At 40.4% G+C, this 27093-nt stretch overlaps 1 protein-coding gene across 12 annotated transcripts in view; it reads left to right on the top strand.

Moving 5' to 3' along the window:
* SSBP2 (single stranded DNA binding protein 2) overlaps positions 1 to 27093 on the top strand; it is a 157719-nt gene that overhangs the window by 50587 nt on the left and 80039 nt on the right. For all 12 annotated transcript variants that reach the window (XM_048502966.1, XM_048502970.1, XM_048502977.1 and 9 more), the window contains exons 3-4: positions 476 to 537; positions 4481 to 4565. In XM_048502966.1, coding sequence (XP_048358923.1) covers positions 476 to 537; positions 4481 to 4565 — 147 coding nt within the window. The remainder of the gene's footprint in view (positions 1 to 475; positions 538 to 4480; positions 4566 to 27093) is intronic.

The raw sequence follows: 27093 nt of genomic DNA, 5'->3' as shown, positions 1-27093 counted from the left end.
AAATGGAAGTACCGTTTCAGACAATACTAACTTGTGGAATTCCCTGTTACAAGCATGGTAATGGCCATTAGCTTTTATAGTGTCTAAAAGAGTGTAGGCAAATTAATGGAGAATACATTGGTGAACAGCTAGCAGATATCAGGACTATGTGGAACTGGTGAAGTCCACATACTCCTTTGCCTCAGATGCTGAGGCCACATGGGGAAAGGCTGTTGCTTTTAGGATCTGCTTATAAGGTTCCCAGAAGCATGCAGCTGGTTACTGTTGATAATGGCCTGCTGGATGGGCCTTTGGATTGATGCAGTGGAATTACCCTTACATTTCTTGTGATTGAGTTTTACAATCCTAATAGCAATAGCTGCAGGAGAGATGGAGAAAAATCAATGGATAGTAAGGGAGATGTGTGGGAGTATGCTTTTATATTTATATACTTTTGCTAAATTGAAAAAAGTTTAATCACTGTTTATGGTTTTAGATAAGATGGGAAAAGAACATCACATTGGGCGAACCCCCAGGATTCTTACATTCTTGGTGGTGGTAAGTGTTTGCTTTCTGTTTTCATTAAAGCTTGACAACATCATATTAACTTTGTGCAGAAATAACTGAAATATATGCGGTGTCCTCTGGGAAATTTTTTTAAGATGAGGAACATTTAAAGGAGAACAAAACATCCAGTCTAGTAAAGAAAACAGGTAGAATAGTTCTTTGCTTTTCAATTAGTCTTGCTTGGTTTCTTTTAAGAAGAAAAGATCTTCAAAATCATTACATTGTTTTCTCCTCTGTGTAAGATACTTAGAAATACCTATACAAAAGGTAGCTTCATTTGTCAAATAGGTGTTTACAGCAGGTCCAGTGGAAAGGACTACTAATAAATTGTTAAGTTGGATATTTATTTAGGTAGTTCGTATGCTGCTTTTCAACCCATTCTGGAGGCTGTCATGGGGATGACAAAAATAAAAAATTAAACATCAAATGTAAAAATATCCCAAAACTACCCATGTATATACATGGAGCAAGTACAAGTACATCCAGTAGTCCGTCAAATAATCTTGCAGAACAGAAATTTCTTGGGTTTCCTCTAGAGGGCCTGCAGCAATGACAACAGTTTGAACTTTTGTGGGGGAGGAGTTCCACAGCTGGGGGTGGCTAAAAATGCTCTCCCATAGACCAGTCTTGCTTCAAATAAGGCATACTCTGGAAGAAAGGGCTCATACATCGGTCTCATTGCCCAGATAGGTTGGTACTAAAGATCAGTGCTGCAACCTTGAATTGAGACCAGATGTAAACCAGAAGCCAGTGTTGCTGTAGAAGAATTCATGTTATATGTTCACTCTGTCAGGATCCAGCAGGGACTTAGCTGCTATACTTAGTGCTAGCTGAAGCTTCTGTACAATCTTGCAGGGCAGCTCCACAAAAAGAGTGTTGCAGTATGAAGACTTGCTTGGCCATTGCTAGATCTGCTTTCTTCAGAAAAGCAGTTGGAGAAGCTGCTTCAGCTTCGTAATGAGATTTGTAATGATTTCTGACATTTGACTGTCCAGGGACAATAAGGGATCAAAGAACCCCCTCAAACCACACCCAGGCTTTCAGAAGGAGTGTAACCTCAACTAGAACAGATCATTAACCTGTTTGTACATGAGCCCTGTTTCCAGTCCATAGTGCTTCCACTTTGTATGGATTAGGGGTAAAGTTAAACAGCACTGGGAAGAAAAATGGAGGGCTTCATTTTTTAAAACTTTATTTAAACACCGCTACCATGCCAACATGGAATGGTGGCACAGCAGTAGACCACTATAGCATTGGGGGTGGCAGTGGGATCCTGACAGACAAATCCCACCCTTAATGTTGCAGAGGTCTATTGCCATGCCATCACTCCATGTTGGCATTGAAGCAGTGTTTAAATAAAGTAAAAAATAAAATGAAGCCCGCCATTTTCTTTCCCAGTGTTGTCAGTATTCCATTCCCTCCCACCCCCTTCGAGGGACAATGGGAGGGATGGAAGCCTCTCAGTGGGACCTGGAGATCTCCTAAGATGCAGCCCATTTCCTGATTTCCCCAAAGCGGCTCTCCTGCATAAGGAGGGTGAGCAGATAGAGAATATCTGGTGCCAGCAATGCCTTTCACCTTCCAGCATCTTCAGGACCTCTTGACGAAGGACGATCTGACAGCCTCTGGATGTGTGTTGACCCATGGAATTGCCTTCATGAGACATGGCAAAGAAGCCTCCTCCTCAATTGCCACTCCCCCTTCCTATGTCTAGACAAATGCTACACCCAGTGTTAGCCAAAATGCTGCCGTTTGCCCCTTTTAGAGTGGGGAATTAACGAAGGGCAGACCTTGCTTAATGAGAGGCCGAGGAAGCTTGGAATCTTGGTTGCCAGAGTTTACGGAGAGTTGCTTTAGCAAAAAATCCACATGAGAACTTGTAAAAGTTTTACAAGTTTTATTAAGAGGAAAATATTAAAAAAAACATGGGCACATCATAATCAAAGCAGTGGGACACACACTCAGTCCTAGGATATAAAAAGTTTTGAGTGGGTAGGTTTGAAAAAGCAGAGGAATTTGTCAGGATAGGTTATACTACCTTATCTTGGAGCAGAGTGGTCCAATGAACAGAACTTAGCAACCCGTGCTAAGCTCAAGCAAAGAGAAGCAGAGCATTGGGGACAGTATCAACAGACAGATGTCCATGAGATACTGAACACTGAATGTTCTGAGAGGGGGCTAATTATAGGGAGAAGTGGGCCCTTAGTATTATGCAGAGTGACCCTTAATCTCCCAGGACAAAAAGCACCCTTGTCTTTCTGGGGAAAGAAAAGAGGATAAATAATCTGATGGTTTGAGTACTTGGCTTAAGTGGCTAAGCCTAGAAATGGCCAAAAGTGGGAAGAAGCTGATTCAGTTACAACTGTAAAACAATGGCAGTGCAAATAAGGTGGTCTTTAGAGGGAAGTTAGTCAGAAGAAGAAATCGAGATTAGCATTGTACTGGCAGGAACACCTTGGAGCAAGCACATTAGCATGTTTTTTGTCTTAGCGAGGCTGATAGATCAGGACTTGAGGTGAAAATAGCTTTTTCTAGTAGAAGATATTGTTTTTACCTTAATCCCTTTAGGAAGGCAGATTATTAATCCCTTTAGCAAGGCAGATAAGGACGAGAGTAAGTTCTGACAAGTTTTACTGTCCTTGTGGGTATACTAGCCAATGCAAAATAATGGTACTTTGGCCCTGCACTGCCAGGCACCCCAAGGGTTGGCTGGATGGGTAGAGACAGGGCTCCTCCTATGGGTCAGTCTGGTTATACTAGGACACTCTTATGAAGGTGACCATAGAGAAGGAGCACTTTCTGTGGACACTCAACCCTTCTATGTCCCTTCAAATTTGCATCCACATAGTCTGTCTGCAGCTGCCTAAACAAGACTGGGGGGGGGGGAGAGAAGCTTTGTTTCGTGACACTGACCTCTGCTGCAGAAATCTGGCTGGCCATGGGGACCCACAGAGGCAGAAAGAAGCTTTCCAAGGCACCCATTTTGTTCTGCTTTTGACCTTTTCAGGTACCCTGAAAAGGGGAAGGGGCTTTGGTTACTTCAGAGATAGGAATTCCCACATCCTGTAATAGCATATATAATGACTTTACAGGACATGGATTTGTTTCTGCTAGTTGAGGACATTTGCACTTCCATAATTTTTTCCTGAAATTCCAGCCATTACGGGATGTAAAGGGAACTTCACAGCTGTTCCCTCTATGGAGCTTTCTCCTGTGAATCTGCTTACTGTGAGTTGGCTGCATGTATGCCTAAGGGCTCTGGGCCTTGGGATGAAAAGGAGGTGTCAGACCATCTATTTGGAAGGCGTTGGAAGGGTGGCATTTTATCCAATATGGCCAGCTGGAATCTTGAGGCACTTAATAGGTGCGGCCCTTATCCTTCTTGCCAACAGTCCCTTAAGACGTCCATTCTCCACAGTTTTATCTCACTTTGGCCCTCCATTAGCATATCCAAATGGGACCAAAGTTCTAGGAAGCTGTTTGACCTCTGCAGGCCTTTGTTTTGCTAGGCCTTCTTATAGTGACCAGCTTAACTTGCCCTTGCTGAGAGGCAGACTTTCTGTGCTTAAAGAGACTGGGATCCTGGGAACCTTTCCTGGCTATCTGTTCCTTCCTCTACACACCTCTCCTCCAACTCTGCACAGGCGCTCCACTTTGCTACCCAGTTCAGAGAACTCATTGAGGGCAGCCTCAATGTAACCCCAATCTGCTGGATTTGTCTGCCCACCCTTGATCTCAACCTTCCTGTCCCCCTGCTCAGTGGCCCAGGCTCCTACACTGCTGCTTTGTCTGCACAGATAACATCCTGTTTGAAAGAACAGGGAGATGAAAACTATGGTGACCATAAGATACAATGAGATGGTTTGAGTACTGTGGAGCTTTTGTTTTAAGAATACAATCTAAAGTGCAAGTTATGTCCTTTTTCCACTTTTAGTGTTTTTTGGGATCTCTACTGTGCAGCTCCAGAAAGACGTGAAACGTGTGAACACTCAAGTGAAGCTAAAGCCTTTCATGACTACGTAAGTTTCCGGTACTTTCTACATTCTGTAGTTAACAGGAGACGGGAGACTAACACTGATCTTGTACACATTGCAAGAATTTACTTTTAGCAGACTGGAAAGGATGCATCCTGAAGAGAGAGAAATAGGTAGTTGTCCTGTAGATAAGATTAGAGGTTGTTATACTTTGATAAACTTGATTGTATATGGCAATGGTAAAAGGGAGGAAGGAGGGTATGTAGGCAAAAAGTGATTTATAGGGAAGAACAGAATTATATACCCCTATAAATGATCCATCAGTACTGCGTAGTGTACCTAATAGAAAAAATAGTTTTGGATAACTGCCCCCCTCCTCCCCCAAAGTTAAGAAACCTAATCAAAGCTCCTGCAAATATTCTGGTAGCCTGCTTATGTAAGCGTTACGAAAAGGGTTTGGCACAATTAGTTAGGTGCCTCTTGAGTGCAAACTGTTTTATAACAGGTGGAGGCAAGACCACACTTGCACAGCTTTCATTAGTTTCAGCAAGATTTTTCTGCATGAAGTTGTTCATAAATTGTCCTCTGGCTGTAGCACGAGGTTTTGGGGAGATGGCAGTTAGTGTGCTTTGATAGTCATGGTTGCAAGCATGTACATGTGAGGCCTGGATTCATCCCTGAAATCTACTTTGGCTGCATGGTGACGGTTTCCTGTCAGAATGAGGGTTTCAACGGAAGTTGTGAAAAACAAAAACATGGATTTGGTGTGATTTCTGTGTCAGCTTGTACTATTTGAGCAAAACCTAGAATCGTTAGTGTAGAACTTATACAACTCCTTTTCCCTACCTCACAGTTCTCCTTCCTTTTCATCCCCCGCATTCTGCAGGGAGGAATTTAATTAGCTGTGGACAAAAAACTCCTGGTTGCTCAACATATCTTTGCTGAATAAGTCACAGGTTTCTAGGACTAGAATTTCCCGACTATTATTGGTTTCATCAGAACATTGTTTATTTATTATTTATTTGCAAAATTTGTACCCTGTCTTTAAGCCCTTACACAGATTGCCGAGGCAGCTAACAATTTAAAACACACATGTTATGAAACTATTACAATCAGCCCTCTTCCACACATATACGAGTGACTTAATTTAAAAAACAAAGTAAAAATATTCACTGAACAGTTAAAAATATGTATCAAAAGTTACATAGCTTATGTGGATTCTGCCAGTACTGGAGGCTTACTATGAGCTGCAATATTTGCACCCTCCACATTTAAGTCTGTTGGTGGTTATGCCAGCATTTAAAGGACTTGTCACTTTGTATTATGCTGTGTGCTGCTCCATGCAGTATATTCAGTGTTCCATTTATGGGTTAATTGTTTATGATATTCTGCAAGTAATGCACAATCTAGCCAAGATTCAGCATTTTTATGTTGTTTTAAGTACTTTTGATTCAAAGCAAGTTCTAAGTGCGTGAATAATGGTAGTAGCAACATTGCAAGTATACTGTTCAGTGATATAACTCAGTTGTAGTAGTCTACATCAGATAGCTTTACATTCTCTCTTCTGATGAAACAAAAATGTTGTCCTGAAAATGTGTTGTATCCTCAGAGGGAAAAAAACACAAAAGGGCTTTCTCTATGGCAGGATGAAATCACATAGGGCAAAAAAACTGAATGATGGCAGATGCTTTAATTATTTGACTGTTAAGGACCGCATGTTTGGAGATGGGTGTTCTTCAGAGGCAGAATAACTTCTGGGGAAGCTATCATCGCTTTCATATCACATCTTTATGTACTTCCATATTTACTTCCAGTTCATTTGCTACAAATGAACAAATGAAGCTGCCTTATGTGGTAACCCTATGTAGATAATCTGCTTGTGTGGTAATTCACCATGAAAATAGGCAAAGTGGGAGTGGGGCTGGGCTAGTGTGCTTGTATTCAATCTCCCTCCTCACACAGTAAGCCAACACACAAATGGGCTATCTTCACGGGGTTCCTGAGTCAAACCATTGGTCTGTCAAGGTCAGTTTTGTCTTCTCTGACAGTGACTTCCAAGGCCTCTGACATCTCCTGTTACCTGATCCTTTTAAATGGGAGGTGCTGGAGGTTGCTCCTGAAACATTCTGCGTGCAAAGCAGATGTTCTTCCACTGTGTAACAGCGCCACCCCACATTAGAGTTTTATGGGGTTGTTTGTTTGTTTGTTTACACCTTAACTTCCCTCCTGGTTCAGGGTGGCTGTTCCTTTAAATTGGAGGGTGTCTCAAATTTGTTTTCAGCCTTCCCCACATAGTTGAATGCCTTTAGAAGAGAAGACTGGAGATCTAAAGTGTTTGGGTCTGTTTATAAATGTGAAGATTGATGTGGTATTTTGGGGTGAAGGAAATTGGACAAGTTGGTGAGAGGTTTGTGACTGAATCTTCTGAGTGCTTTAATTGGTAAGTGGAAACTGTGTGGGATCCAATCAGATTGGCACTAATTCAGATTGCTACCATTTTCTCAAGCAGCCAACTAGACTTGCTATTTGGCCTGTTGATACTAATGCATAAATTACCCTTTTTCTAACTATTCCCCAGTAACTATTTGCCAATTAAAAGTGCTTGAAATATCAATTCATTGATTTCCCAGCATCTTGTCAAATCTGGTTCTCATCCTTGCAAATGCCATTACAGCCAGACCGCCCTGTTGCATGGGAGAGTAATTTTCCCATGCCAGAAAAACCCATTTTCCCATGCCAGTCCCATGCCAGAAAAACATGACTTCCTTTTATATTCTGAGGAACTTTATTACGCAGTAACTTAGTTGATTATATAAAAATCAAGAAGCAGACAGCATATGTCCAACTTGTTTTAGATAACATCATGACTATACTGGTAAATAAGCAGTCCATGCATTAAAAAGGCTGGTCATGTAAACTGTATCCATAGTGATTCATAGATGCTGGAACCATAATTTTGTTTATATTATTCTGTGCAGTTTCAGTTTTTATGCCCCAGAATCTCTAGGAAATGTGAGGAATCTATTGTCATGCTGTAATTGACTCTGCTGTAGTGGTGTTTGACAGTTAACAAAGGAGAAGTTCATTGTGGGATACAGCTGAACAAAAAAAATACTGTTGCTATGCTTATAATTGTAGATGCTAGGCTCAGGGAGCAATGCCACTTGAACTGTACCATTGGAGAAGTGATTCATGTGACTGTATATAGCTAATCCAAACATATGTGATATCGTGATGTGGAATTGCTTGTTAAACAGTTCCTATAAATGCTTTTAAAAGTACACATTTTGGAAAATTCGACTAAATGCTTGCGATTTAAAAATAAAATTCCAGCATTACAGATATGTATATGGATTTTTTAAAAATGTAAAGTTTTTATCATTGATAAATATTAGTTTTATTGTTGCTGTAAAGGCTGAAGCAGTGAGTAAATCTGTAGCAAATATGAAATATTACATAGAAATTGGTCCCTTCCGCACTCGCAGAATAATGCACTTTCAATCCACTTTCAATGCACTTTGCAGCTGGATTTTACTGGGCAGAATAGCAAAATCCACTTGCAAACAAGTGGATTGAAAGTGCATTATTCTTCATGTGTGGAAGGGGCCTTAGAATTACTTTTTATTACTCAGTATTCTTGCTCCAGCTGATGAAAATCTTAGCCCATACGTATTTCTGTCCAAGATATAACAATTCCATTTTTTTTTAAAAAAATGTGAAGTTTGGGCAACACGACAAAATTAATGTAAGGACTGAACCTTAGCTTGAATTAAACTTCTATTGATGATATTTATTAGTGAAGCTATATAAAAGAGAAAATGGATTAAGGGAAAGTATTGGGAAAGTATTAAATGTTATCAGTTTGTTTATTTGTTTATTACATTTGTACCCTGCCAAATCTCCCTGAGGACTCAGGGCGGCTTCCAATAAAATATATAAAACAATATAATGAAATACAAGTTTATAAGGATTCTATCCAGCGACAACTAAGCATTTAAGTGAGATTGAATTTCGATGTGGGGGCAGGGGGAAGCCTGCTGACTTTGCGGTAGGCACTGGCCCCTGGGCCAGCTCCACGTCCTTGCTAGCGCTGATGGGAGACATTGCAAAGGGGGGGGGGGCAGTAGCATTGTTGTGGTACCCCTGGGACGTGTTCACAGCACCCCAGGGTACTGCAGAACCCTGAACGGTATCACACTGGGAATCACTGGTCTACAGTATGAAGTTTTCTGTGCCATCTCTAATTGCTCATTTTTTCCTTTGGAAACATGGCTGAATATTTGAAAAATTTGCTGTATATTTTGAATGCGAATAGGCTTGCCTCAAGAAGCATTTTACTCATTCTAAGGAAGAAAATGATGTGGCTGGCCTCCACCAGGGCTTTTAGTGCCTTGGCCCCAGCCTGGGGGAACACTGTGCCTCTGGCCATCTGGGCCCTGCGGGACCTTGGGCAGTTCCACAGGGCTTGTAAAAAGGAGTTGTTCCACTGGGCCTTTGGGGGAGATGGCTGCTGATGTGTGTGTGCCATTCCCTATATAAGGGAATGATGGGGCCACCCCCGGGGAAGTTTAGCTAGCTTGCCATCTGAGTTGTTTAAACTGTTTTTAACTTTTATTATATTTCTGATGTTATGATGTTTTATTGTGGTTTGTGGGGCGGTATTTTAAATATGATAAATAAATAAATAAAATTTCCTAAGAGTTTCAATTCAGTTGTCCCAAATTTGTCAATTCAGAAAAATTGGAAAAAGCACACATTTTTAGGGGTTTTCTTCTTGGGTCTCACATCTCTAGTTAGAACCTTACAGATTAATTAGACAACATTATATTTTCTCCTCTTGGCTTCATTTGTATATCTCTTTATAGAAGTGTTTGCTTTTTTACTGTTGTTTCTAAGTTTTGAAGGTGAGTGGTGTTTTGGAATTCTGAAGCATTAGCTTTGGTTTGATTTTTATTTTGTTTTTATTTTGTTGGATGTCATTCACCTTTTATAGTTCATTTCGGTAGTATAAAATATATTAAGCTTATTTTTTTAACTTGATTTGAGTGTTACAGTTTTAGAGGTGTTTCGTTGTCTGAAATGTTATTGTTTAAGAGAGTATTATTTATTTAACCCTTAGAGCAGTGGTTCTCAACCTTCCAAATGCCGCGACCCTTTAATATAGTTCCTAATGTTGTGGTGACCACCCAACCCTAACATTTATCCATTTTCCAGATGGAGAACACTGATGCAGAGAGTCTTAGGCGACCCCTGTGAAAGGGACTGCAACCCACAGATTGAGAACCACTGCCTTAGAGAGTACTATTTATTTAAAATACTGTTTTATCTATTGGGAAGATGTTTTTGTTACTAGCCCTGTATTCTGCAGTTCAGCATGACTCCTAATCTTTTGTTGACAGAAGCTGTCATTCTGATAATTTTCTTTTGTCTAGACCTAAATCCCATGTCTGCTAGTGTAGTGGTTATTCACTGTTGTTTTGTTTCTGTCCTAGTAGTACAAACAAGTGACAATGACATAAAGCTGTTTCCTTCTGTGTTTATCAGTAACTCCATCATGAAGATGTGCCAAGTCACTTCAACTTATGACTCTATGATTTAATGTCCTCCAAATTGCCCTGTTGTTAACAGTCTTGTTCAGGTCTTGCAAACTGAGAGTTGTGGCTTCCTTGATTGAGTCAATCCATCTCATGTTGGGTCTGCTGCTGTCAACTTTTCCTAGCATTATTATCTTTTCCAGTTAACTCTTGTCTTCTCTTGATATGACCAAAGTATGATAACCTCAGTTTGGTCATTTTATTTTTGAGGTAGAATTGAGGCTTGGTTTGATCAATAACCTACTACTTTGTCTTTTTGGCAGTCCATAGTTTCCATAAAACTCTCTTCCAACATGGCATTTCAAAGGAATTAACTTTGTTCCCGTCAACTTTGATTGTTGTCCAATTTTCACATCCATAGATAATAATGGGAATACTGTGGCATGAATTAACTTGATCTTGGTTTTCAGTAGCACATCCTTACACATCATTCCTAGCTCCTTCATGGCTGTTCTTCCAGTCTCAATCTCCTTCTAATTCTAGTTGCTGTCTAGTTTCCCTTTTGGTTGACAGTTGAGCCAGGGAATAGAAAACCTTTAACCATTTCAATTTCTTCATCATCAAACTTAGTAAAGTAATCCCTCTAGTAACATAACTTTAGTAAAGTAAAACTTTAGTAAAGTAAAAGTACTAAAGTACTAAACTTTAGTAAAGTAAAAGTACTAAAGTAAAACTTTAGTAAAGTAAAAGGCATTACTTTTGTCATCTTGATGTTCAGTTGTAATCTTGCTTTGGCACTTTCTGATTTAACCTTCATCTGTAATCATTTCAAGTCTTCATTATTTTCTGCCAGTGATGTGGTGTCATCAGCATAGCTCGAAATGTTAATGCCCCCCCTTTGCACTCCACCTTCATCTAAATCTAATCCAGCTTTCCTTATAATATGTTATCCAAATCAATTGCCCATATGCAGAGATAAAGTACATCTATTTCTGACAACTTTGCCAATTGGAAACCATTCAGTTTCTCCATATTATGTCATAACAGTAGCCATTTATCCAGAGTACAGACTATGCATCAAAACAGATACTGTGGCACACCCATTTCTTTTAAAATCAGTCATTTTTTTCATGATCCACATAGTCCGAAGCTTTGCTATAATCTATGAAACACAATCTAATTTTTTTCTGAAGTTCTTGTATGCGCCAGTACTGAACATAAATTTGCGGTATGATCTCTAGTGTCTCTTCTGAATCCAACTTATTTATTCATTCATTATTACTTTTGTACCCTGCCCTGCCCCACACAGGCTCAGGGTACCTAACAACATTTAAACACAGAATCAATTTAAAATCAATAAAACCAACTCATAATTTACAAAAATGTATAGTGCTGACTACTGTAAATCACCAAGGGGAAGTGGTGGGATTTATATCTGATAAAAGATGGAAAATGGGGGATATCTTTTGGGCCAGAGCCTACCAGGAGGTTTTCACTCACCAAGCATAGTGATCTTCGGAGCACGTAACAGTCCCACATATGCTGACCCCAGAAACTTTAGGACCTTAAAGGTAAGTATCAGGACCTTGATCCAGTACTCCACTTGGAGTCAGTGCTGCTGGCAGAACACTAGTATAATACTTGCCTACCACACAATCCCCATGAGGATCCTCACTCCTGCATTCTGCACCAGCTTGCAGTAATCTTGTCTAGAGGTGACCGTTGCATGGATCACGTGTACATATATGCATAAAAAAGAAATCAGGTTGGTTAAAAGGCAGTGAGTTAGAAAATTGTGACTGTCCCCAGGTGAATCAACACTGTTGGTGCTTACACAGTTGAACCTTGTTGATTTTAAACTGAGTTAGTTTGAATCTGCTGTGATATTTAAAAATACTTCTACTCCTTTCTGAAGCACTAGTTAATAGTGTTCTGTTTTTTGTGGGATCCCAGAACTAAGCAACATACAGTGCAGTGAAACTGAAAAGTGTAAAATTTGTAAGGATCACTTGGAATGCTTAATTGGCAAAGTGAAATCAAATTTGTCAGCCACTGGAACTCACTGAATTTGTTGACATGGATCAAGTTTAATGTTTTCTATGAGTCTTAATTACTACTGCACGTAGGCAACTAATTGTCAATTGTCAAATGTGAGCTTTATTTTTTTAAAAAAATCTGTTTTTCTCAGCTCTCTGTAAACACAAGTGAACTTTTAAAAGAAAGAAAATATGTGGTACAATTTGTTACCTTAAGAAAAACAAATTCCATTGGTAGTGGTGCTTATGACACCAAGCCGATGAGGGTCAGCAATGTCTGTTAAAAAAAAAAGCTGCTGCTTCTGACAAAGGCATCCACTTCTATTTTAATTTTTAATCCTGACCTGCCATGCATTCAGATTCATTGCCTGTAACTGTACAAGAATCAACATATTATTGCATGTGTTTGGTGAACCATGGAATTAGTTGTGCATTCATTTCCAGTTACTTGGTTTCTAAATGTATTCTTTTGGGACCTAAACAATGCCATGTTGTCAATATTTTTTGTTCTAGATGCTCAGTAGTTTTCCATTTAACATTATTCCAAGGGTTTTTGAATTGCACCCAACTGCCTTTATGATATCTTCTTGAAGGAAGAGAAAAAGTTCCCATATTAATATCAAACAGTGAAGGCCATGTTCCCCTCATATAGTCATTCGCAAATTTAGCCTTTGGGTTTAATAAACATGAGCTGTTGTGGTGTTGTTTTTTTCTGGATGGTTTGGTACAGTTCAGTTAAATAACACTACTCAAAATAAGCCCGCCTTCATTGGTTTTCAGAAACATGAAACTGCCTTGTGATACTTTTACAGCTGAATTATCCACATTTAGAGTACATTTGTCTAACAAGTGCAGTTGCTGTATGGTAAGAATATTTTTACCTCAAGCATAAAGTCAAACTATGGTTACAGAAACTTAATTATGGTTTGACATGAAGTCAAACCAGAACAAGTAGCTCTCACTGGTATTTCCCTAAATATGTGTTCTAAGGGAAGGGGGGCATGCTTCTTTCCGACTACATTTTGGTCCCTTTAAGCAAAGGCTGTTGTATTATAGAAGACTGGAAAGTTAAGCTGAAGGAAGTAAGAAAGATTCTGAATACTAATGTCTAGCAGAAACTGCTGGGGAGGGGACAGAAGGAGAATGCCTAAGTTCTGCCATCATCATCATCCTCAACATCATCATCATCTTTATACCCCACCAGAGGTGTATCTAGGGAAAATTGAGCTCACAGCAAAATCTGAACGCCCCCCCCCCCCCGATCCATTTTCCTTAGATTTTGCCCCGGGCTCATTTTCCCTAGATGCGCCTTTGCCTAGGTGGGATGACCAATTCTACCACCACCATGGACAATCCTTCCACCTGCTCTGCACCCCAAAGGGGCATCTTCTCCTTGTAGTGCAAAGCTGTGCCAGGATCCCCATTGGTTGGCGGGTTTGCCCCCAGGCTAGTGAGGCGCAGGACACTGAAGGCTCACACATGCTTACTCGCGAGTCAGGCAGGCAAGCCAACCCTGAAGGCACCCCTTACCCTTTGAGCGCATTGTGGCCCATGTCAGTGGATGTTCTTGTAGTTAGTTCTGTCTGTAGGGCTTGATGGGTTGTTAGAAGGGGAAAGGAAAACAGGCGTTTTGTTTTGCCCACCTAAAATCCGAGGTCAGCAAATGGCATCTCGGTCCTTTTCCCCTCCTTGAGAGACCTTTAGCACATCTTTAGAAGAAGAAGAATAGTTTGGATTTATACCCCACCTTTCTCTCCTGTAGGAGACTGAAAGGGGCTTACAATATCCTTTCCCTTCCCCCCCTCAACAAACTGTGAGGTGGGTGTGGCTGAGAGAGCTCAGAAGAACTGTGTCTAGCCCAAGGTCACCTTCCCTAGCATGCCACCCCTCACTCCCTCCCCTTCTCTTGCATGCCACCCTCCCTCCCTCCCTCCCTCCCTCAGGGTGGGTGGGCAAGGTCCTGATGCCGGGTCCTCTCCCTCCCCTCCCTTGTATGTCACCCCTCACTCTCTCCCCTCCCTTGCATGCCACCCCTGCCTCCCCTCTCCCTCCCTCCGCTAGGGTGGGTGGGCAAGGTCCAGATGTCGGGCCCCCTCCCCTTTCCCCCTCCCTTGCATGCCACCCCTCCTTCCCTCCCGTCCTCCCCTCCCCTCAAGGAATAAGAGGGGAAGTCCTCCTATGGATTAAAAACTGGCTGAGAAACAGGAAGCAAAGGGTGGGTGTAAATGGGAAGTTCTCACAACCCAAACAAGATGGCCTCCAACCACCCAGGAGAAGACCCCTTCACGGTGAGTATCCAATGGGTCATTCTCACAATGGAGAGATGTAGGGAGTGGTGTCCCCCAAGGATCCATTTGGGACCAGTGCTCTTTAACCTATTCATAAATGACAGGGAAGTATGGGTGGGTAGCGTGGTGGCCAAGTTTGCGGATGATACCAAATTATGTAGGGTGGTGAGAACCGCAAATCCCTAGATAAGCCTCCACAGCTCAAGTGGCAGAGTGGGGAATCAAACCCGGTTCCTCCAGATTAGAATGCACCTGCTCTTAATCACTACGCCCTTTAGCAGAGGGGACCAGAGCAGCAATCCGGAAAGGGTCAAAAGGGTCCCAGCCTTACCGATATTGTGGGATTGCTTGGCAACCCCTAAAGAGGGTCATTGTGGAGGTCCTCAAAGGGCTTATATTTCTTAAAACTAGAGGTGTTGCTTTTGTTATTTGGACAGCGCTTTACCTCACTTTTTCTTATTTCAAATTTTCCTGCAAACATGGGAGCGTTTCTGCAGTATGTCATAAAGTTACAATCTCTCAGGCATCTAGTTCTCTGAGTAAAAAAACTATTAATATTTTAAAAAAATGAATGGCCATTCAGTTCTGCTAGAGGCAACTTGTGGTCAGAAATTTTGCTAGGCCAACATAGGCGAGAAGTATACCATAGTGATCAGGCAAAAGCCAAGCTGTTTACTTCATACTTGTGGGGCTTTACACATGGGATTATAGCATCAAATTCAGTGTACCGTTGGGATTTTAACTTGCATTTTAAAGGTGTTCTAGTGTTCTTCAATAACTGTGGTGACTGTTATGCTGAAAATTTACAAAATGATTTACAACTTTTGGTTTGATGGAGTTTTTATGAAACTGTTTCTGAAAAGGTGGTAAGACAGTATTAATCACCTATTAGGGAAGGAAGGGCCTGGGATCTGAATTCACTCTTTTCCACGTGCTTCATAAATTATGGGTGTTGTCAAAATTGTGCTGATCATCTGTCGCATCTTTGTAAATAGAGAGGTTCATATGGGAGCAAAGAATCCTTATGAAAACCTACTCTCTCTTGTGATTTTTTTTGTTTTTGGGAGATGTGGGGGCTAAGTAATGGGTGTGAAATCAGATAAGACTGGGTCATTGGGATTTATAAGTGGCTGAAATTACTTGAGTCACAACACCTGTTAATGAAAAAGTGACATGAAAAAATATGTTTTAAACTGACTACTGTATGTTAATTATAATGTGTGATAATGAAATTTTCTATAAAGGTCTGTTGGTATTTTAAATCATTAGGATATAGTTAAGAAATGTTACTAGAAGAAGGGCTAGAACAACCTGAAGGTTACATAAAGGAGCAGAGTCTTCTGAAGACAGGATTTCTTTATGCCTCTGGTCATTGAATTATATATATTTTTTCTCTAACGTCTCATTCCCACTCCACCTCTTCCAACCTTAATTATGCCTGGTGATCTGCTACATGATGTTTCAAGTCTCTATGCCTGGGGTTTTGAAACCTTGTCATGTGACAGTGAGAGCCTGCTGCAGTCTAGAAGCAAATCATCTGACTTTCATAAGTTTTAATTAAAGAGAAAAGTGGAAGAACCCTTTCTCATTCCTAGGCACAGGTCCAGGAAGACTATGGAAAATGGATGAGCAAGCTGTAAGGGAGGCTTTTTAAAGGAAGTATCTCTTAATAGCAGCAACTATCTGAAAAGAAAAATAGAGCTATTCATAAAAACTGAAAAGGTAATTCCTGAACTAATCATGCCCCCTTAGTGGCTACTTTGCTAAGAACTGGGTAAGTTTCCCATCTGTGGGGTTGACCTGGTTTTCTCTTTCCAGGCTCTGAAAAGCTTTGAATCTGCACTATCCATCAATAAACATGGCCCTTTCATATTCTTTATTACTTAAATGGTTTTTTACACCAACTTGAAGATTCTCCTATTTTTTTAAAAAACATTTGCTTTGATTTGTAGAGGACTTTTCATTATCAGATGAAATGGGTGAAAAATATAATTTGTATTAAATTGTGTATAGAAATAAATCTATACCCACAACATTTTTTTTATAAAATTGAAGCTGGGAATTGCATCACACAATTCCTATTCACAATGGTCATTAGTTTCACATACATAGCACAAATCAGTAATATTGCTGAAATAAAAGAAATGATGTCTGAATTCTCACAAAACTTCTAACACACCTGTTGGTTGCTTTGTTTCTCACTGTGACACAGGGGCCTTGCTTTAGAATATAGTGCCATCATGCAAGGTTCTGTGATCAGATAGGATACCTGGTGCTTGCTCAAAGTCACTGTACTCTGTGAACAGACCAAGCTGCCCAGAAACAGATGCACACTTTTGCGTTCTGTCACAATGGCTGCTATAATGATCTCTGAAGTCTTGTGAAGCCGTCTTGCAAGACATTGGGTGCTACGTTGAGCTGTTATAGCAACCTGGCTAGAGGGTGGGGTCGTCTCTAAACTCAAACCAGAGGAAAATGAGAGCAACTATATTCAGAGGGAGAGGAACTCTAGTGGAGCGGATGGGAGGAGAAGAAGAGAATCAGAGGAGATTCCACCCCTCAATTCATCTTCATCCACCTATTATTGTAAGTGTAGAAGATAGCCATGTTAGATTGTTATATGAGTCCAATAGGACCTTAAAAGATTAAAAGTTTATTTCATGCTGAGCTTTTGTGAGTCAGTGCTTACTTCCTTATACTCATAGAAGTGTACATCCATTTGGCCTGGTTTAATACCCAGCAGAAAATCTTCCTTTAGTTTATCTAAGAAAGTGAGACCTGGTTCAAAAAAAGCTTATGCTGAAATAAATTTTATTGGTCTTTAAAATTCCTACTGGAATTCATGTTTGAGAATAAATTGTCTCATGTGGAGTTTCAAAACAGAAGAGCTGGTTTCATGCCCTGGTTTTTTCAACCTTTAAGGAGTCTCAGAGAAGCTTACAATTGCCTTTTCTTCCCTCCCCACAACAGACACCTTGTGAGTTAGATGAGGCTGAAAGAGTTCTGAGAGAACTGTGACTAGCCTAAGCAGGCTTCACCTGTAGCAGTGGGGAAACAAGCCTGGTTCACCAGATTAGAGTTCGCTGTGCATGTCAGGGAGTGGCAAGTCAAACCTGGTTCTCCAGAGGATAGTCCACTGCTCTTCAGGAGCAGCAGTGGCGTAGGAGGTTAAGAGCTCATGTATCTAATCTGGAGGAACCGGTTTTCATTCCCAGCTCTGCCACCTGAGCTCTGGAGGCTTATCTGGGGAATTCAGATTAGCCTGTACACTCCCACACACGCCAGCTGGGTGACCTTGGGCTAGTCACAGCTTCTCAAAGCTCTCTCAGCCCCACCTACCTCACAGGGTGTTTGTTGTGAGGGGGGAAGGGCAAGGAGATTGTAAGCCCCTTTGAGTCTCCTGCAGGAGAGAAAGGAGGGATATAAATCTAAACTCTTCTTCTTCTTAACTAGTATACCATTCTGAATGCTATGTTCAAGGCAAGAGGGACTGAAGAGAACTTTAAAGTGTCTCGCTCTACAGCTTACATTTCTTTTTCAGAGGAAGAGAAGTCCTGATTTTTTGGTAGATCATCAGTTACTATTATTGATTGTATTCCCATAGTGTTGTGGCAGAATTCTTCCAAAGCTCTTTTGACCTCAGTTTTTTAATAGTTGATTTTTTTGTTCTTATAGTCTGAAAAATCAAGTTTTACATCCAAGTTAAATCTTAAATTATTCAGCTGTTTAATCCTATTCCTACTTTTTCACTGTTGCTTAAAAAGCAACACAGCTTCCTTGAGGTATTTGGTTGGCTAATGGATACAAAGTACTGAACTAGATGGATCTTGGTCAATTATAGTATTGTATAAATAATGATTCAGCAAGTGTTCTCAAATAACTGCACTTCATCCAGACGTCCCAATTTGGTCATCACACTTTATGAAACAAATGCATTCCTAAAGATCTCTCAGGTATAAACTAAATGGGCTGGAGGATGATCAATGTCTTTTAATGATCAGGCATGTAGAATAACATACAATTTAAAAGAAAAACAGTGTTGAATAAAAATAGTACATATTTTCACAAAACTGTACCAAGCGAACACAATTGCTTGGAAATCTAATATGGAAAGTTGCTGTGTTGCCAGTAGGTGGTGGTGGCAGTGAGCCACTATGATATGATTGGTGATTTTCAGTGCAATAATTTTGTCTGATTTTTTTCTGACTTTAATCCATAAGATTTTATGCAGGGTTGGGGGAGAGCTGTAGAATGAATTCACATGATACAGCAATTGTGTGGTCTTTCCAAAATTCTACTTGGGAGAACAGAAATGAACCCACCCCTTTATGAGTAATGATTTCTAGCACTTAAAAACCTTGAAATTCAACTACCTTGTATTATTATTGAAACATTTATATCATGCTGTTCTTTTGTCATGGAAACCCGTGCCACCTTGTGTTCTGTGTTGCAAGAAAGGCAGGATATAAATGTAGTAATAATCATTTAATAAATGCTAATTGAATTGAAAGGTTTTTGGTAATATATTGCATTTGGTCAGCATTTATTTCTTTGCAGAACTAGTTTTTCATTCCATGCAGACAAAGTAACATGTTGCAACTTGTTGAAATTTAACAGAAACGCTTCTTCAGTGAAGCTCCCTTTGGAACTCTTCTCTTTGTTTAACTAATGTATGTGGCCCCTGAAATCATCACTTTATGTCCTAATTAGTACAGTGTTTCAGAGGCGGAGGCAGTTATCTCAGTTGGTAATTCGATGTGAATTTATGTATGCTAAGGTAGTATTTTTTCTCCAGGTCAATTTACAGCTCCATATGTGACTTCTGCTTCCTCTTCTCTTCTGTATCAGAGGAGTAATCAGAATTTTCTTAGGAGTAAAAGAACCAAAGATAACCAGAAGGTCTAAACATCTGGTCATTGAAAACCCTTTCTATAGTGTTAGAAGTTTGTGACTTTCTAGCATTCTAGCATTTGGGTTCAAGGGAGAACCAAAAAGTAGTGGACACTTCTTTTCATATTTTACTCCAAACTCTGTACTCCATACTTTACTTCCATTGTTAAGCTATATGCTACCACTGTCTCTTGAATCCACATGGATCAATTTCCTTGTCTACCACCCTTTAGCATTGCCTTCCAACTCCCACCATCTCACTGCCCTTGTCCAGTAATCAAAGCTCCTAGTTTTCCAGGCATCTCTCAATTTAGTGAAACAAAGCCTCACAGTCCCAGTGATGCTCCCTGAACTCTCAACAGAGTTTGGGAAGCCCTGTTGGATATGCATAGCTTCAAGGTTTCCTGGATGACACATCGGCTTTTGATCCCTTCCAGTCCGGCTTCCGTGCTGGGCATGGGACGGAGACTGTTCTTGTCGCCGTCACAGATACACTCCGCATGCAGCTTGACCAAGGCGGATCGGCGCTGCTGGTATTGTTAGATCTTACCCTTGGCGTTTGATGGCAGTCGAACCATGACCTTCCTGACCCACCTTGCCTAGCTTGCCTCGAGTCGCGGGGCACTGTCCTTCAATGGATTGCCCTCCGTTTCTCGGGGGTCAGAAGGCCTCAACAAGTGAGATGCTGGGGATGAGGACCTCCCGGAAGGTGCCAGCTTAATTGCGGTGTACCCCAGGGGAGACGCATTATTATCCCGCTGTTGTTTAACTATCTACATGCGACCCCTTGCTCAGCTGAAGTCGCGAGGAGTTTTGGGCTGTCTTGTCATCAGTATCGCGAGGATGACACTCAGCTCATTCTGTTGTTGATGGAGGGGAACAGCCACCGCCCCTGCAGCTCTACAGCATTGTTTGGAGAAGCCGGTTAGCTGGTTGGATTCGCGACAGAGTAGGTTAAAACTGAATCCCATCGAAGAGCCGGAGAATCACCTCTGGCTGGAGTGCGTGAGGGGAGAGAGGGATGTTTCAGCTGCCCGGTGTCGGGGAGGGAGGTCACATTGGCACCGACCCCCCCTCCGTGCGCATAACCTAGGGGGGGTCCACCTGGATTCGTCTCTATCAATGGAGACCCAGGTGGCCCATATAACCCGGGTTGCTTTTTTCCTACCTGCTCGCCAGAGCCCGGCGGCTGGCCCTTCCTCTCCCAGACCGATCTGGCCACAGTGATCCATGCAACAGTCATCTCCAGACCTAGACTAATTGTAACTTGCTCTGGCTGGGCCTCCCACTTAGCCGTCTGACCGAGGAGAGTTAAAGAAAAACTGGTCCAAAATGCAGCTGCGCGTCTGCTTACAGGCAATGCCACCTGGGGATCATATCCAGCCTGAATAGCTGCGCCAGCTGCATTGGCTCCCAGTGGGAGTTCTGAATCATCTTCAAGGTGTTGGTGCTGACAGCGCTTTAAGGCCCCTTCTGTGACCCTGGGACCCTTCATTATCTTCGGGACGCCGCATCGCCCCATATGTCCCTACTCTGACCTCTTAGGCTCCTCGCGGAGAGCCAAATCTACTGGTGGTCCCTGGCCCTCGATGATACGGCTGGCCTCCCACACACAGGCCAGGGGCTTTTACAGCCCTGGCCCCAGCCTGGTGGAACCTCTCCCACCAGCCGTCCGGGCCTCTGCACCCAGGAGACCTTACTGAATTCCGCAGAGGCCTGTAAAGAGCCGGAGTTGTTCCGCCCGGAGCTTTTGAGAGGATCCAGCCGTTGATGAATTGCCCATGTGGCCTTTACATCTGTTGCCTCTGCCATCTGGGGTTTGCTGACCTTCCCCTGAAAGAGGGTTTGGGAATGGATCTGTTGGGCCAGCCCTTCATTGCGTGTTAGTCTTAATCTTTATACTAGTTTTATTTTACTGCTGCTTTTAACGGTTTTAGCTATTTTATTTGTATACGTGCATCCTTATTTGTATATGTGCATTGTACTGTACACCGCCCAGAGCCCTACGGGGATGGGGCGGTATAATAAATCAATCAAATAAATAAATAAATAAATAAATAAATAAATAAATAAATAAATAAATAAATAAATAAATAAATAAATAGCTTAACATACTGTGTATGATGTCTGAGGAATGAAGTGAACTGTTATGTGCTCCTGCTTTTTGGGGCAGTGGAGGTCAAATAGCCAGGGAGAGATGGATGCTGGGGACCTCCAAAGTCATCTGACTTAAATCACCATTAATCATGCCTTCAGATCAGCTGCAGGGGCAGTGTTCAGAATAACTAGATATTTTAAAACAAGTGTGAGTTATATATTGAAACATAATTGCAAAGTAGTGGTCACACATCACTGTATCGCTGAGAATTTTCTAGGTTCTGGTATAGTTCTTAAGAGTGGTGGATTCTCATCTAGAGAACTGGGTTTGATTTCCCATTCCTCCACACAAGCAGTGAACTCTAATCTAGAGAACCATGTTTGATTCCCCACTTCTTCACATGAAACTTGCTGGGTGACTGTGGACTACTCACAGTTCTCTAAGAACTCTCTCAGCCCCACCTACCTCACAAGGTTCCTATTGTGAGGAGGGAAAGGGAAGGTGATTGTAAGCTCCTTTGAGACTCCTTTCAGTAGAGAAAAGCAGGGTATAAATCCAAACTCTTCTTCAGTTGCTGAATTTCTATTAATTGTGGCTAATCACTCATGTTAGCTATTATAGTGAGTTGTTATAGCAATAGCCAAGAATCACTTGTCAAAATAACATATATCATCTCTGTCCACTCTTTCAGGCTTCCTGTATGTTTGATTTTGTTGTCTTTTTCTGTGCTTAAATTCTTACAATAAAATCAGCAAGTTTTTAGTATTTGGATGTTTCAGCTTTCTTGCAAAACCCTTATGTTTATAGATTCAAGTGTCAAAATAAATGTATGAAATAGAGTTTTGCCTGATGATGTGATGAACACAGGCCTCAGAGAAATAATGTTAGATAATGATCGTATCTTAATATAGTTTATATCTTAATATCCATGTAAAATACATGTGATATCTTGGATAATGAATAGTTTATGATCGTTGCTTTGGGATGGGGAAAAGGGATGGTAGTGTTGCTTTGGAATTTGTAGTGGCCTTAATAGTCCTTAAGGAAGTGGTTCTATGGAGCCTCTGAATTGAAATAGTATTCAAAATTATACTGTGTTATGTCAAAATCTGAGACCAACCGTGCATTTTTGCATTGATGACACAGTAGATGGTGTTTATTAGTGGCACAGTGACAGTGAATGTTTGAGGGCTTCAGTCACCCCTGCCTGGAATATTTGGCTACCTAGGCTCAGTTTTGAAGTTTTACAGTTTTTTGTTCGTGTCTTAGTTGAAAGGTGTTTTATTTTTGCTGATTCATTAGAACATGAAACAGTGATTTAGTGGTACATAAATGTCCCGTTTATGCTTTATGAAGCAGTTGAAATGTAATAAAGGAGATGTCCTTGAAAAGTGATAACCTTTAAATTTGTTCCCATATCCACCTCTTCTGTGAAAACTTTCTTTTAAAAATCATGTGATTAGGTTGTGTACATGGAAGCAAAAAATGTCACATAGAGGTATAGAAAGCAGATATAGATTTATCAGTTTATTTTCTTTGTCACCGTCCACTCCTGGCTGCCTCTGTCCATACTTTGTCATCCCAGTTGGTTTAATTTTTATGTGTTCAGATGTTGCTATTAATTTACTGCACATGTTATTGTTCTTGAACTAATATTTTTCCCGCAAACCTAGAGGTCATTTCAGGTTTTCAGAGCTGTGAATTGCATCTTCTGCTGGCCTCGTTGGACAGACTTGGCCATTGCTATGGGGGCAGGCCTAGGTATTGGATATAAGTATTAACCAACGATTCTCACACAGTGGAAATTTAAGAAAACATAGCTGTATTGAGGCCTAATTAACATTCTACTTCAGGGTCAGCATTCTACTTCAGGGTCACCAATACAGTCACCAGTCATGATGATAAATTTAATTTTGATGACCAGCAGTGAAGCTCCTTGAGTAATAAGGGTTTGTTTTATCAAAAAGCTGCTGGCAGTATAAGAATCCAAAGGGTATATCTAGTGAAAGTAGTCTCCCTGAAAGCAGTCTCTTCTCAATAAATGGTAGACTTGCATGATTCAGTTAGCACAAGCATTAGAAGCTGCTCGTTTGTAGACTTTCACCAAATTGCCAACCATTGCTTCTTTGCTCCAGCTCCAGTATATTTTGGTGGCGCATGAGATTTTTTGGCTTGCAGCAGATATAGTCTAATATAATTCAGACTGCAGTTCTATGTTTGTGTTATCTTGAAGAAAATCATTCCATCATCCCTAATTCACTCCAGCCCGCATCCTCATGACTATTTGTCCAATGTCGGTTCCAGGACCCCAAGAATTGGGGCGTGTGGGTTGAAAGGACTTCTGGATGCATGAGTATGGCAAATATATGCCTTCATCACTTTCTTCCATTGATGGAACACTTGGATTAAGGCAGGAAGGTAAAGGAAAAGCTATAGTAGGCTGGAGAAATAGTAACCAATTTGAAATCAAAAGAGAGCAGCACCTGCTCATATTTTCCCTAATAACTTCATGTTTTTCAGAAATAGTAGCATTCTATATTAAACACCCTAGAGAAAGATTTTAAAACTATTTTAAATTATGTCAGCTGCACTAAAGCAACAAATTCCCCAATTTCTCATTCTGATTGTCTGGATCTTGATTCCGTAAGCAGCCACACTTTTTTCAAATTCACCTAATTTTATGAGTCTCACAATTATTTATTTATTTATATTTATTTATTTATTGTTTAGACTTTTATACCGCCCAATCCCCTAGGGATTTGTACTTAAAGCTCAGGTTTCTGCTATATTGACAATTGGATGATTCCTATTCTCAAGTTAAATCATTTTGTGTAGATAAAATTTTTAATGTGACTCGTATCTATCCACAGTCAAAAGATGATATAGTTCTTGGTACAAAAGATGGTGTATAGCTCTAAGAGAGATACTCCCAATTGATGTGTTTTCTATTTGTAAATCTGCATCTTTTATTGCTGTACAGTAGTTAGTTAATTCAGGATACTTTATTAATAGAAAAAAAATAAAAAGCAGTGTTACAAGCTTGACTTTTTCAAGGGCATGCTGGTTGTGCAAATGCTGTTACAGAGAGCTCAAAATCAGGAGTCAGTGGCCTGTTTTGTGAGCATCCTCAATGCAAGAGTTAACATGTAAAAAAGCTACCTGTGTGATTATACCATAACTTTAGCTGGAAAGCCATTTAATTTGACAGCATAAGGGGAAGGAACTGAAGGAGGGGTTAGAGAGCATATAGCCAGTGGCAGGAAATAAACCTCTATATAGATTGTGCAATTAGCTAATCAGTTTTTTAATGTTTAGAGGGCAAACTTTAAAGAAAGAATTTTTTTTTACATCAGAAATGTTTGGAAGTCCAGATTCATTCAATTAATAAGAAAATTGTGAAGGTGAACAATTTTATCCATATCTATTTTATTTTTAGTCTGTTAATTAATGAGACAGGGTTGCAGTGCTGTATGTTGAATATAATGGTAGCTGTATTGCTTGAGACATATATCACCTTAGCTGCTGAGCTGAGAAGGTTGTATGGAGCATGTTATAATGGATTAACTCACCTAATATCCCATCACTATCGGCTGTTTTTCATATTTTTAATCAAATAGTATCAGTATCTTTTTAAAATTCCTTATGTCTCCTTGTTAGACTAATGTGCTTTCCCTTTATTCAGGAAGTGTCTAATGGCATTTGAGGGAGGGAAAACTCATTAGCTTCCTTCCTGACTAATGTAATTTTTATTTCCTGTTGTAACTGTGGTCTCTGCCAAAACTAACAATGAGAACTGAAAGCATTATCATGTACAAAACATTTCTTGTTTGGTCAAGAATGCAATTCGTGAAATGCATTGTTATCATTCAACCAGCAAACGTTCTACATAATATTATATGTATATCTTTATGTACTTTTGCTTGTACATGTTTGGGAAAAATTGTTCACAATATGGGCAACTCAGTATACCTAATGTATGTCTACCTGTATTTCCATCATTAAGCAAGATATGTTCAAGACTGGCCTTTTATATTTTCTGTAGCTGACTTCTGAAACAGACTTCTACTTAGGCTGTCAGCCAAGATTAAAAAAAATATTCCAGTCACTGGGCCAAAGTGGCTTTAGCTTCCTTGGCTGACAAAAGTATGGTTTCAGTCAATATCTTAAGAGATCTCTGAACCATCTCTAAAGTCAAATTCAACTTTTGTCAGGTGAGTAAAACAAGACTGCGCATTCAGGTACCAACTATGTTTTAATGCTAATGTTAACCATTTTTTCAGAGAATGAGTTCATTTTTGTAACTTCAAGTATACTTCTCTTGCTGAAGAAAACACATTTTTAAAGCAGTTCTTAGTAGATACTTAAATTGTGTTTGGAATTTATATTACCCTGTTTCCCCGAATATAAGACATCCCCGGAAAATAAGGCGTAGTAGAGGTTTTGCTGAAGTGTGAAATATAAGGCATCCCCCGAAAGTAAGACGTAGCAAAGTTTTTGTTTGGAAGCATGCCTGATGAACAGAACACAGAAAAATAAGACATCCCCTGAAAATAAGACATAGCGCATCTTTGGGAGCAAAAATTAATATAAGACACTGTTTTATTCTCGGGGAAACACGGTACGTTGAAGGCAAGTCAGATATTAACTAATTCTAATTGAGGCTTGAATACACATTTGTCTTCTACATTATTATAATAACTGATCAAATTTGGAAAATTAATGATGCTCTGTAATAGCCTGACATTCAGATCTGACTATTGTTTTGGCATATCTGTCTGGTTTAGAGTTCAGGAATGTCAAGAAGAAGGTAGTGGAGTAATGAGAATGATTCAGCAAATGTGTACAACTTGCTTCCATCTGTCTTTCTTAGAAACTGATAAACCACTTGCTAACTTGGGGGTGGGAGATTGGTTTGGTTTGATTCTGTATATGCTGAGTGGCTCTTGCTTGTTTGTTGCATGTGATTGTACTTGGGACTGCCTATGCTAGGCATAGGTGCAAACCTTTTGCTTGTGTTTATTGGTCTGTAGGCAGATAGTGTTGCAGAATGAGAGAAGTGGAGCAAATGCCACACTCCCTACTCTCCCCCAGCAACCAGGAGGATCTGCCACTGACCAGAAAGGAGGAGATGATTTGGTTTCATGTTGCGGTTATGAGGGATGAGTTAGGAACCTCCAAATCTTTATAATGTCACTTAATAACACTTGTGAATGAAGACGCAGTTAGGAAACACAGAGAGGATAAAATATTTCCAAATGTGTCGCATTGAGGTGAAGTGTGAGAAGGATCAGGATTTTAATTCCCTTGCTTTTGTGTTCTGTTTTTATTTAAATACAGACCCGTGGCTTAGTTTTCTCCGTGAAAATTGTCATGGAGTATTGCTTGGGTGATAGGCATAATCCCTGAGAATTATATTCCACTTGGATGGTCTAAAACCATAGCTGAAAATCTGTTTGCTGTTGAAACCAGTAGGAATAAAGTAGTGCAATAAAATGGCCTCCCTGGATGAGCATAAGGAATTATAGGGCTGATAAAGGATAAAAAATTTGAGACTTAAAAAATTAAAAAAAGTTTAGCTACATCTGAAAATGTAACATAACATTGAAAGAAATGAGAAAAACTGAAGAAATGGCATTTGATTTTACGTCTGTCATGCTCTCAAGATGCAGAATTTACTCAGCAAAGATTAAAAGGCTGCAGAATTCACATATGTAATAATGCTCTAAA

This window comes from Sphaerodactylus townsendi, linkage group LG07, assembly GCF_021028975.2.
Source record: "Sphaerodactylus townsendi isolate TG3544 linkage group LG07, MPM_Stown_v2.3, whole genome shotgun sequence".
Classification (NCBI taxonomy): domain Eukaryota; kingdom Metazoa; phylum Chordata; class Lepidosauria; order Squamata; family Sphaerodactylidae; genus Sphaerodactylus; species Sphaerodactylus townsendi.
This window is presented reverse-complemented; position numbering and strand designations above follow the sequence as displayed.